The sequence below is a fragment of the Electrona antarctica genome (assembly GCF_951216825.1).
Source record: "Electrona antarctica genome assembly, chromosome: 16".
Lineage (NCBI taxonomy): Eukaryota > Metazoa > Chordata > Actinopteri > Myctophiformes > Myctophidae > Electrona > Electrona antarctica.
This window is the reverse complement of record NC_136797.1, coordinates 3,778,202-3,790,820: the sequence shown is the minus strand read 5'-3', so window position 1 is coordinate 3,790,820 and position 12,619 is coordinate 3,778,202. Positions and strand designations below refer to the sequence as shown.

General features: G+C 49.3%; 1 protein-coding gene across 5 annotated transcripts in view; it reads right to left on the bottom strand.

Annotated features, from left to right (window-relative positions):
* cUnh2orf42 (chromosome Un C2orf42 homolog) overlaps positions 1 to 12,619 on the bottom strand; it is a 45,087-nt gene that overhangs the window by 15,851 nt on the left and 16,617 nt on the right. For all 5 annotated transcript variants that reach the window (XM_079524676.1, XM_079524677.1, XM_079524675.1 and 2 more), the window contains exons 4-8: positions 12,133 to 12,268; positions 11,650 to 11,905; positions 10,867 to 11,163; positions 8,638 to 8,851; positions 3,113 to 3,238 (exon numbers count right to left, since the gene is read on the bottom strand). In XM_079524676.1, the coding sequence (XP_079380802.1) occupies positions 3,113 to 3,238; positions 8,638 to 8,851; positions 10,867 to 11,163; positions 11,650 to 11,905; positions 12,133 to 12,268 (1,029 nt within the window). The remainder of the gene's footprint in view (positions 1 to 3,112; positions 3,239 to 8,637; positions 8,852 to 10,866; positions 11,164 to 11,649; positions 11,906 to 12,132; positions 12,269 to 12,619) is intronic.

The window sequence follows — 12,619 nt, the reverse complement described above, 5'->3', positions numbered from 1 at the left end:
CCATGGGTCGGCGGTTCGAACCCCGGCTCCTCCTGTCTACATGTCGAAGTGTCCTTGGGCAAGACACTGAACCCCACATTGCTGCCGATGTGCTGGTTGGTACCTTGCATGGCTTCCGCCGCAATCGGTGTATGAATGTGTGTGTGAATGGGTGAATGTAATGCACAATCTCTGTAAAGCGCCTTGGATAAAGGCGCTATATAAATGCACCATTTACCATTTACGTAGTCTGTAACTATTCAGTGCACCTGACAGGGGGGAATTTCCCTGGTCCGGACGTAGCGCGTGGAAGGAACACGTAATTCCAACCAGTTCCTTTCCCCTCCATCAGGGGGAGTTTCCCTGGTTGGACGTAGCGCGTGGAAGGAACACGTAATTCCAACCAGTTCCTTTCCCCTCCATCAGGCGCCCCGGCTGGCCAGGGTTCGGCGGCCAATTACATATTAAACCGGAGATCCTTGAAATGAAAAAGGTCTTGTAACCACTGCTGCAGTTACTCGTGTTGTTGGTGTGATGGTGGATGGTTGTACCAGTGACAGAGAAGTGTGATGGTGATGGTTGTACCAGTGACAGAGTGGTGTGATAGTGATGGTTGTACCAGTGACAGAGTGGTGTGATGGTACATGGTTGTACCAGTGACAGAGTGGTGTGATAGTGATGGTTGTACCAGTGACAGAGTGGTGTGATGGTACATGGTTGTACCAGTGACAGAGTGGTGTGATGGTGCATGGTTGTACCAGTGACAGAGTGGTGTGATGGTACATGGTTGTACCAGTGACAGAGTGGTGTGATAGTGATGGTTGTACCAGTGACAGAGTGGTGTGATGGTACATGGTTGTACCAGTGACAGAGTGGTGTGATAGTGATGGTTGTACCAGTGACAGAGTGGTGTGATGGTACATGGTTGTACCAGTGACAGAGTGGTGTGATGGTACATGGTTGTACCAGTGACAGAGTGGTGTGATGGTACATGGTTGTACCAGTGACAGAGTGGTGTGATGGTACATGGTTGTACCAGTGACAGAGTGGTGTGATGGTGATGGTTGTACCAGTGACAGAGTGGTGTGATGGTGATGGTTGTACCAGTGACAGAGTGGTGTGATGGTGCATGGTTGTACCAGTGACAGAGTGGTGTGATAGTGATGGTTGTACCAGTGACAGAGTGGTGTGATGGTGCATGGTTGTACCAGTGACAGAGTGGTGTGATGGTACATGGTTGTACCAGTGACAGAGTGGTGTGATGGTACATGGTTGTACCAGTGACAGAGTGGTGTGATGGTGATGGTTGTACCAGTGACAGAGTGGTGTGATAGTGATGGTTGTACCAGTGACAGAGTGGTGTGATGGTGATGGTTGTACCAGTGACAGAGTGGTGTGATGGTGATGGTTGTACCAGTGACAGAGTGGTGTGATGGTGATGGTTGTACCAGTGACAGAGTGGTGTGATGGTGATGGTTGTACCAGTGACAGAGTGGTGTGATAGTGATGGTTGTACCAGTGACAGAGTGGTGTGATGGTGATGGTTGTACCAGTGACAGAGTGGTGTGATGGTGATGGTTGTACCAGTGACAGAGTGGTGTGATGGTACATGGTTGTACCAGTGACAGAGTGGTGTGATAGTGATGGTTGTACCAGTGACAGAGTGGTGTGATGGTACATGGTTGTACCAGTGACAGAGTGGTGTGATGGTACATGGTTGTACCAGTGACAGAGTGGTGTGATGGTACATGGTTGTACCAGTGACAGAGTGGTGTGATGGTGATGGTTGTACCAGTGACAGAGTGGTGTGATGGTGATGGTTGCACCAGTGACAGAGTGGTGTGATGGTGCATGGTTGTACCAGTGACAGAGTGGTGTGATAGTGATGGTTGTACCAGTGACAGAGTGGTGTGATGGTGCATGGTTGTACCAGTGACAGAGTGGTGTGATGGTACATGGTTGTACCAGTGACAGAGTGGTGTGATGGTACATGGTTGTACCAGTGACAGAGTGGTGTGATGGTGATGGTTGTACCAGTGACAGAGTGGTGTGATAGTGATGGTTGTACCAGTGACAGAGTGGTGTGATGGTGATGGTTGTACCAGTGACAGAGTGGTGTGATGGTGATGGTTGTACCAGTGACAGAGTGGTGTGATGGTGATGGTTGTACCAGTGACAGAGTGGTGTGATGGTGATGGTTGTACCAGTGACAGAGTGGTGTGATAGTGATGGTTGTACCAGTGACAGAGTGGTGTGATAGTGATGGTTGTACCAGTGACAGAGTGGTGTGATGGTGATGGTTGTACCAGTGACAGAGTGGTGTGATGGTTGTACCAGTGACAGAGTGGTGTGATGGTGATGGTTGTACCAGTGACAGAGTGGTGTGATAGTGATGGTTGTACCAGTGACAGAGTGGTGTGATGGTACATGGTTGTACCAGTGACAGAGTGGTGTGATGGTACATGGTTGTACCAGTGACAGAGTGGTGTGATGGTACATGGTTGTACCAGTGACAGAGTGGTGTGATGGTGATGGTTGTACCAGTGACAGAGTGGTGTGATGGTACATGGTTGTACCAGTGACAGAGTGGTGTGATAGTGATGGTTGTACCAGTGACAGAGTGGTGTGATGGTGCATGGTTGTACCAGTGACAGAGTGGTGTGATGGTGCATGGTTGTACCAGTGACAGAGTGGTGTGATGGTGCATGGTTGTACCAGTGACAGAGTGGTGTGATGGTGCATGGTTGTACCAGTGACAGAGAGGTGTGATGGTGCATGGTTGTACCAGTGACAGAGTGGTGTGATGGTGCATGGTTGTACCAGTGACAGAGTGGTGTGATAGTGATGGTTGTACCAGTGACAGAGTGGTGTGATGGTACATGGTTGTACCAGTGACAGAGTGGTGTGATAGTGATGGTTGTACCAGTGACAGAGAAGTGTGATAGTGCATGGTTGTACCAGTGACAGAGTGGTGTGATGGTACATGGTTGTACCAGTGACAGAGTGGTGTGATGGTGCATGGTTGTACCAGTGACAGAGAAGTGTGATGGTGCATGGTTGTACCAGTGACAGAGCGGTGTGATGGTGCATGGTTGTACCAGTGACAGAGTGGTGTGATGGTGCATGGTTGTACCAGTGACAGAGTGGTCCATGCAGTATCTCTTTGAGTGGTGCTGAAGGTCCTCTGATAGTCCAGAGAGTTGCTGCTGGATCTTGTCAGGAGCCGAGAGGAGTCTGGAGCCACTGCTTTGATGAACATCTGTAGACACATGAAGACACCCAGAATGAACAATGTGATGTTTTTAAGTGGTGCAACCACTTCCTTAAGTGACTATGTGTGTGTGTGGGTGGCTGGGTGGGTGGGTGGCTGGCTGGGTGCATCTGAGCACGAAAACAGCATGGTGGTTTTTCACCACCTGTGCGCAACCTAACACACACACAAACACACACGCAAACATATCAACTGTATATATGGTGATTTTGGGTGTGCCAGTATAGTACAGTGACAGTACAGTACAGTAGAGGGTACAGTAGAGGGACCCCCACACGGTAACTCTGTCATTTCTCAACCATTTCGGACGCGGGCAGCTCACCGGAATCGGGACGGCACCCTGGGTGCGTTCCTGTGGGTCTTGACCCCATCCCCCCCCCCCCCCCCCCCCCCCCCTGGGGACCCCCACACGGAGTTGCACCACTTACTTCACACGGGTGTGTTTTTCATACCAAATGACACATACAGGCTACTCACTTCAAGGGACACTCAACTCAAGTTGACAGTCTGAGAGGGTTCAGGCGTGTGGGCTGGGTGCAGATATAGAAAGAGGATCAAATCCTCACTCTCAGCAATAGTAGGAGTCTTGTTTAATAAATATGGATCTGGCCTGGGCCATGGCTCAGCGGTCCAGGCACCTTGGCTGGCAATCCAGTCTGGCAGTGTGCCGCGGGTTCGATCCCCCCCCCCCATCTCTCTCCCCATTTCCTGTCAGCCTACTGTCTGTCCCTCCATAAAAAATATAAAATAAAGGCGAAAGCCACAAAAAAATAGCATTTAAAATAAATAATATGGATCTGCAGCAGCAATCAACCCGGGATGCACACACTACACACACACACACACACTACACACACACACACACTACACACACACACACACACACTACACACACACACACACACACACTACACACACACACACACACACACTACACACTACACACTACACACACACACACTACACACACACACACTACACACACACTACACACCAACGCAGGGGTTCTCAACCCGTGGGTCGCGACCCCTCGGGGGGGGTCGCCAAATTATTTTAGGGGGTCCCCAAATTATTTAAAAAAATAATAATAATAATAATATTTTTTTTTTAAACAATTTTTTCACAATTTTTCAAAAATAGCAGACCTACGAGGCACGCTATGAGCTTGTAGATCTGCTATTTTTCAATAGCTAAATTATAACAATGCTTAAAACACCAAAAGGGGTTCCCGCCCAAAATGGTTTAAGGTTATTGTAGCAGTCAATTTATATTGGGGGTCGGGAGGGGGCGGGGCGGGGGTCCCGAGACATTGCCAAAGCATTTCCGGGGGTCCCCGGCCAAAAACGTTGAGAACCCCTGCACCAACGGACCATCCGTGGGGGACCTGGGGAGAGCAACGGACTTGAACTCATGCTTCCTTCATGCCTGAGTGTCCAAGTTGCTCCTTTACACCTGACAGGGGGGAGTTTCCCTGGTTGGACGTAACGCGTGGAAGGAACACGTTATTCCAACCAGTTCCTTTCCCCTCCATCAGGCGCCCCGGCTGGCCAGGGGGAGGCAGTTTAGAGACCAGGATTACTGCATGTTTTTGTGAGGGTACCTACCCTAGGGGACACGGGGAGAACACGCAAACTCCACACAGAAAGGCCCTCTCGCGAGTGCAGATTTGATTCTCTTTCTATACATATTAGGCTACTAACATTGACATTAACCCCTTCATACCCTCTATACCAGGGCTAGGCAACCTTAGGCACAGGTGCCAACATTGGCACAGCAGAGGGTGATCACTGGCACAAGTGTGAGAGAGATGATTCTTCTTTTAAATTGTATGTACTAGCCCTTACCCGTTGTGAGATATTGCACCCCTTGTGGCCGTGAGGCACCCTGGGTGCGTTTTAATTCGTTTTAATTCACTAATAAATTCATTATTATTCATTAATGTGTAAAATCCAAAAAAGGGCTTCGTTAAGACCTCCATATTATTATGGTCAATGCCTGTGTGAAAAGTGGGAGCGATTGGTGCAGGCTGTGAGGAGCTACGGCAGTGTTTGACACATTCATTCATTCAGACAGACAATGGGTACGTTTACATGAGGTCTTTCAACCCCTCTTAATTCCGAATAGAAGTTAAATCCTATTAAACGTTGTCATGTAAACACCTACAAAAACTTAAATCCGAATGAAAATGCTCGATGCGATTTAAAAACCATTCCGATGTCACTGGCCGGATTATTCCGATGTTCAATGCGATTGAAAGAAAATTGGACTCGTGTATACACTGCTTCGGATGTAAATTCATTCTGGTCTTTCTGAGCATGCTCATTTCCAAGGCGCTCATATCCAAGGCGCGCCGAGGAGTTTGCACATAGAGCGCGTTATTTCGTGCATTTTGCAAATGCACGAAATCCACACAAAAAACGTGGAGCAGGCTGCAGCAGCAGTGGTGATGATCCCCCTGATCTGTGAGTGTTCAAAGATCCAACCGTCCCGAGTTGATGATCACTCTGATCATTTTCAAACATGTTTGATAGGCCTATAGGTTATATAGCCAGCCTATATGTATCTGGATGCTTCATGCTACTGTAGGCTAAGTAAGTGCAGATCGGGGGACTCACAGAACGATGGAGGAGAGGACACGAAATGCCGTCAGTCCGCTGTTCAGTAATCTCTCTCTCTCTCTCTCTCACACACACACACACACACACACACACACACTCCCAAGAATACGCTATTATCGCTATAATGTCCATCCTATCCCTTTAAACTTTTATAGGCTATAACTTGCCTATTCCAAGTTGCAACCAAAACGTCATGAAACATAACCGCTTTGCAGTTTAATTGCATTGATGAGCAGCTGCAATCATTCTAGTATTAAACACCCAATTGGTAGCCTACTTTATGCCATAATGATGCGGCGATGGTGTATTGTGCAGATAAGCTATGCATTATGCTTTATGCGATGTACAAGACCACAGATGGGACACGGTGTGTGTGTGTGTGTGTGTGTTCAACAGTCTCTCTCTCTCTCCTCTCTCTCCTCTCTCTCTCTCAAAACTAACGAGCGACCCTTGATACAATAATAATCAGTGTGTTGCGTGCCCTGGCCGTGCTGTAGAATAATAAAGTACAAATACAAACAAGATGATCACCTTCCCAGCGGAGAAGGGGAGCCGCCGCGGGTGGGGAATAAAAGACGGTAAACATAATGCCCGCCCCTATCCAACCAGCAGCCTCAAAGCTACTGCAGAATGAAATGATGGGATTTCAAAGTATCGTCTTTCGTCTGTAATGTTTGTAGCCTATTGTTGAGACAGTCACATAATGAATGAACTGCCTATATTTTATGTGTCCAACAGATGGCGTAGTTTCACGGGAATTAACATGTATCATGTCTTATATCACATCTCCTTGTAAACGCTCATTCGGAATGACCATTTCCCATGTAAACTCGCAGCAATTTGTTTTACTTCGGATGTATTTCATTCGGAAGTATTTATTCGGAATGATCAGCCTGCATGTAACCGCGGCCATTGACTGAATTATAGTATGATGATATGATGATGTATATAAAAAAAGTTTAGTTGAATTAAGTCCACTCACATCTGTATGCAAATTACATCCTGCACATAATTCTACATTCATTCAAACTCACATTCATTGAACTCTGACTGAGGAGACAGAATAATAAAATCATGCGTGCTGATGTGAAAGAAAATGTTTCTGAAGAAGAAGAGAAAAAAAAAGTTTGCTATGTGTGTATATGAACAATCAACATCGGATGGAAATATATCATTTGGATGTGGTGTCATAATTGACCCATTCTGGGTGGGAACCCCTTTTGGTGTTTTAAAGCATTATGTTATGCTTCAGCTATTGAAAAATAGCAGATCTACAAGCTCATAGCGCGGCACCGAGTGCCGCGCTACGAGCTTGTAGGTCTGCTATTTTTGAAAAATCGTGAAAATGTGTCGCAAATCTTTGAATATATATTCTTTCGGAGCGAACGTTTTTAAGTCAAATCTTTGCTTCTGGGAGGGTCCCTGGAACTACATATTTTCAGATGGGGGGGGGGGGGGGGGGTCGGTGGCCAATTACATATATTTTTGGGGGTCTGTGACATGAAAATGAAAAACCACTGACATAGAAACATGGGTTTTTCAGAAAACTGTCAGGATTTAGAAGGCATTTGTAGAAACGACGTCAGGCCTAAATGGGTTCAACGTAATGTCGATATGGCACGGCGACTATCAATAAAATAAAGACACGGTATGTGGTAAAGGTTGCAGACCTCTCGCTCTATACACCTCATTGACCCCCAGGGATCTGTAAAGGTTGCAGAGCCCTGCTCTATACACCCCCAGGGACCCCCAGGGATCTGTAAAGGTTGCAGAGCCCTGCTCTATACACCCCCAGGGACCCCCAGGGATCTGTAAAGGTTGCAGAGCCCTGCTCTATACACCCCCAGGGACCCCCAGGGATCTGTAAAGGTTGCAGAGCCCTGCTCTATACACCCCCAGGGATCTGTAAAGGTTGCAAAGCCCTGCTCTATACACCCCCAGGGACCCCCAGGGACCCCCAGGGATCTGTAAAGGTTGCAAAGCCCTGCTCTATACACCCCCAGGGACCCCCAGGGATCTGTAAAGGTTGCAGACCTCTCGCTCTATACACCCCCAGGGACCCCCAGGGATCTGTAAAGGTTGCAGAGCCCTGCTCTATACACCCCCAGGGACCCCCAGGGATCTGTAAAGGTTGCAAAGCCCTGCTCTATACACCCCCAGGGACCCCCAGGGATCTGTAAAGGTTGCAGACCTCTCGCTCTATACACCCCCAGGGACCCCCAGGGATCTGTAAAGGTTGCAGAGCCCTGCTCTATACACCCCCAGGGACCCCCAGGGACCCCCAGGGATCTGTAAAGGTTGCAAAGCCCTGCTCTATACACCCCCAGGGACCCCCAGGGATCTGTAAAGGTTGCAGACCTCTCGCTCTATACACCCCCAGGGACCCCCAGGGATCTGTAAAGGTTGCAAAGCCCTGCTCTATACACCCCCAGGGACCCCCAGGGATCTGTAAAGGTTGCAGACCTCTCGCTCTATACACCCCCAGGGACCCCCAGGGATCTGTAAAGGTTGCAGAGCCCTGCTCTATACACCCCCAGGGACCCCCAGGGATCTGTAAAGGTTGCAGAGCCCTGCTCTATACACCTCATTGACCCCCAGGGACCCCCAGGGATCTGTACTTGGTCCCCTCCTCTATATCCCCCCCTCTACACCCACCAAATGTCGTTGCCAAAAATAGCCGATCTTGCAAGCTCACAACGCACGGCGTTGCGACGTGTTGTGAGCTTGCTGCCAATCGTCTATATGTCCCAGTGTTCACATTACTAGTACCATTGAAGTTGTAGTTTATCAGACCGGAACAGTCGAAGTCCAGTTTGTCTTCGCTGGCGAAGGCACACACGCACGCATAGAAGTGGAGGCAAGGCTCTGGAGCGCTCGCGCCGGGAGTAGGATTGGAACCGGCAGCAGCAGCAGCACGTCTCCTGGACACGGCAGGCTGACCGGTCCCATCATCTGGAGAAGGTTTGCCTCTTCTGGTGTCGACCTTCCGGAGTGGAAAACACCAAATATATAGGACTCTTTTTGATACAGAGACACTGAGACAGTCATGGTGGCAAGACTAAAGGTGGTTGCACACTGGGCGCGTTTTTCGCAAAAAAGACGGAAAAACGCAGCTAAAAATCCGAAAACGCGTCCAGTGTGCGGGGACCTTTAAGGTGGTTGCACACCGGCCGCGTTTTTCGGAAAACCGATGGAGAAACGCCGCTAAAAATCCGAATTTGCATCCGATTCGCGCCCGGTGTGTGGAGACCTTTAGTGTTCAGGAGAGGAGAAAATATTATTATTTTTTTAAATCCAAAATGGGTTAATAGCACAGGCAGACATACTAGAGCATGTCAGAAATACATGTCAGAGCTGAAATTGAAATAAATGCTTAATCCACTATGTTCGTAGACAACCGTATAATCCATAATATCAAAGCAGCGACCGTTTATTTACCTTTTAGCATTGCTCCGGTTACTATGGAGAGCCTCCGTCCCCACCATCTATGGGATTTTTAAATCCAGCTCCATCGAGCCTCCAGGATTTTCAAAGCGCTGTATCTCTAAAGCTTCGAGCGCTGTCCGGGTGAGCCGCCCGACAATCGTAAATCCTTTGTGAGTTTGTATCGCATCGCTGAGCACATTAACTGGTTGTAATGATAGCTAATGATAGCTAATAATATGCGAATCAGTGTATAATATGCGAAAGATATGAGTATAATATGCGAATAATACACGTATTACCATGTGTTGTTCTTGCTTACTGTAAATCGCTCTGGAGTCTGGATTAACACCTTGAGGGCCGGGGCATATTTATTCCATTAATAAAATCGTTTATAGCGCCCGGACCACTTTTACAGACGGGCCGATGTTGTTGTGAATGTGTGTGTAGCAGCTAACAATAGCCACGCCACTCTAGAGTCGATCGACAACAACGGGAGGTAAGAATAAATCTATCGCGACTAGCGACTGGACCGCGGAGGGCCGTCAAACACAGGATCTTTTTTCATAATTAGACGGGATGATTTAGATCGCGAGTTATGAATGTTTTAAGATTTTCGTTGTCGTCAAGCTAAACAGGCAGGGAACATTTTCGATGACGCGTCACTGTTGTGCAACACCGAGGATTGGGCAACAAGCGCCTCTAGGCTGTAGAGCGATGCGATCAGTTTTCATAGCACTAATTTGACGGTGATTAATCAATCTCTGTCTCGGGCAAATGACCGTGCACTTGAACTTGACGGTGATCTCCGTCCTGCGCCTCCAAGGTGTTAAGAGCATCTGCTAAATAAACATTGTAAATGGTACCTGACAGGTGCAGTGGAAGGTACCTGACAGGTGCAGTGGAAGGTACCTGACAGGTGCAGTGGAAGGTACCTGACAGGTGCAGTGGAAGGTACCTGACAGGTGCAGTGGAAGCCGGCCTGCTGAATGGTACCTGACAGGTGCAGTGGAAGGTGTAAATGGTACCTGACAGGTGCAGTGGAAGGTGTGAATGGTACCTGACAGGTGCAGTGGAAGGTGTAAATGGTACCTGACAGGTGCAGTGGAAGGTGTAAATGGTACCTGACAGGTGCAGTGGAATAAACATTGTAAATGGTACCTGACAGGTGCAGTGGAAGGTGTAAATGGTACCTGACAGGTGCAGTGGAAGGTGTAAATGGTACCTGACAGGTGCAGTGGAATAAACATTGTAAATGGTACCTGACAGGTGCAGTGGAAGGTGTAAATGGTACCTGACAGGTGCAGTGGAAGGTGTAAATGGTACCTGACAGGTGCAGTGGAAGGTGTGAATGGTACCTGACAGGTGCAGTGGAAGGTGTAAATGGTACCTGACAGGTGCAGTGGAAGGTGTAAATGGTACCTGACAGGTGCAGTGGAATAAACATTGTAAATGGTACCTGACAGGTGCAGTGGAAGCCGGCCTGCTGAATGGTACCTGACAGGTGCAGTGGAAGGTGTAAATGGTACCTGACAGGTGCAGTGGAAGGTACCTGACAGGTGCAGTGGATGGTACCTGACAGGTGCAGTGGAAGCCGGCCTGCTGAATGCGCGTCAGCTCTGGGCCCTTGTTGTTGTTGCTGTTGTTGTTGCTGTTGTTGTTGTCGGCCTCCTCGCCTGCCCTGGAGGCCTCCTCCTCCTCGGGGGGCGTCTGGGCGGCGCGGCCCCCCGTGGTGACGTGCAGGAGGCCCAGCGGGTGGTCTGAGTCGGCGTGGCACTTGACCACCAGCGTGTCCTTGTCGACCCGCTGGACCAGCGGTCCCGACGACTCGGTGGCCAGTCTCCACAGCTCCGCGCGCGTCTCCAGAGACACCTGGAGACAACAACGGGGTCGCGACAACTTGACCCAATTAGATCACAGCGTGACGCGTTGTGGGCTTGTAGATCGGCTATTTTCAGCAAGTGAAAAAATCAGTCATAACTAATTCCAACTGTAGATTTAGTCGACTAAAATCTCATGTTTAGTCGACTAAAACTAGACTAGAACACAAAAACATTCCCAGGGTGACTAAAATGTGACAAAAAAAACTAAATTAAACTATTCAAGAGACTATGGGCCCTATTATGCATGTCTTAAGTACCAGGTCTTATTACTTAATTTAAGACCTGGAGGCGTGGTCAATGCTGTTTGGCCACTCAGAATAGCCAAATGGCATTGATCACGCCTCCAGGTCTTAAGTTAAGTAATAAGACCTGGTACTTAAGACACGCATAATACTGCCCTATGACTAAAACAAAACAAAAATCAAAATTTGCTGCCAAAAAAACCCAAAACACGGATCCCTCCTTCATTGGTCACCTGCAGGGCGTCCAGCACGGAGCTCTTGACGCTCAGCGGCGTGGCGTGGCTCTGGCACTCCGTGGCGCGTCTGATGTGCGCGCAGACGCCGTCGTCCGGTGGCGAGGGGGCGTGGCCACGCGGCGGCGAGGGTGCGGTGTGGCTCCGCGGGGTGGTGGTGGTGGGCGGGGCGGTGGAGGAGGCGTGGCTCCGCCCACGCTGCGCCGAGTTCTGACCCTGTCGGCACGACGGCAGGAAGCAGCGGCCCAGGTTGATCCTGCACGCACGGGTCACATGGGACGGGTTTTTAACACCTGAGGACCTACAGCTAAGCCCCTCCCCGAACTGCTATGGTCCAATCACAGCTAAGCATAACATGGGTTAGGATGGAGGATTATGGTGATGATTCGTAGAGGATTATGGTGATTATTTTAAGGCAACAAAAAATGCAACGTTTGGACCGACTAGGTCTTCATGGGGCTAATATGAGTACTACGAGTATACCTGGTCAACAGTGTGGCTCCATCCCCAGTGGCGATGGCGGTGTCAGTAGGAACCAGCTCCACGAAACCCATCTGGGGGCCAGAAGACCCTCTGCCCCCCGCCTGGACCACGGAGTACACCTGCACCCCTCCTGGACCTGTGGTCACCAACACAACATGTCACTGAACCAGACAGACCACCTGCACCCCTCCTGGACCTGTGGTCACCAACACAACATGTCACTGAACCACACAGACCACCTGCACCCCGACTGGACCTGTGGTCACCAACACAACATGTCACTGAACCACACAGACCACCTGCACCCCGACTGGACCTGTGGTCACCAACACAACATGTCACTGAACCACACAGACCACCTGCAGCCCGACTGGACCTGTGGTCACCAACACAACATGTCACTGAATCACACAGACCACCTGCACCCCGACTGGACCTGTGGTCACCAACACAACATGTCACTGAACCACACAGACCACCTGCAGCC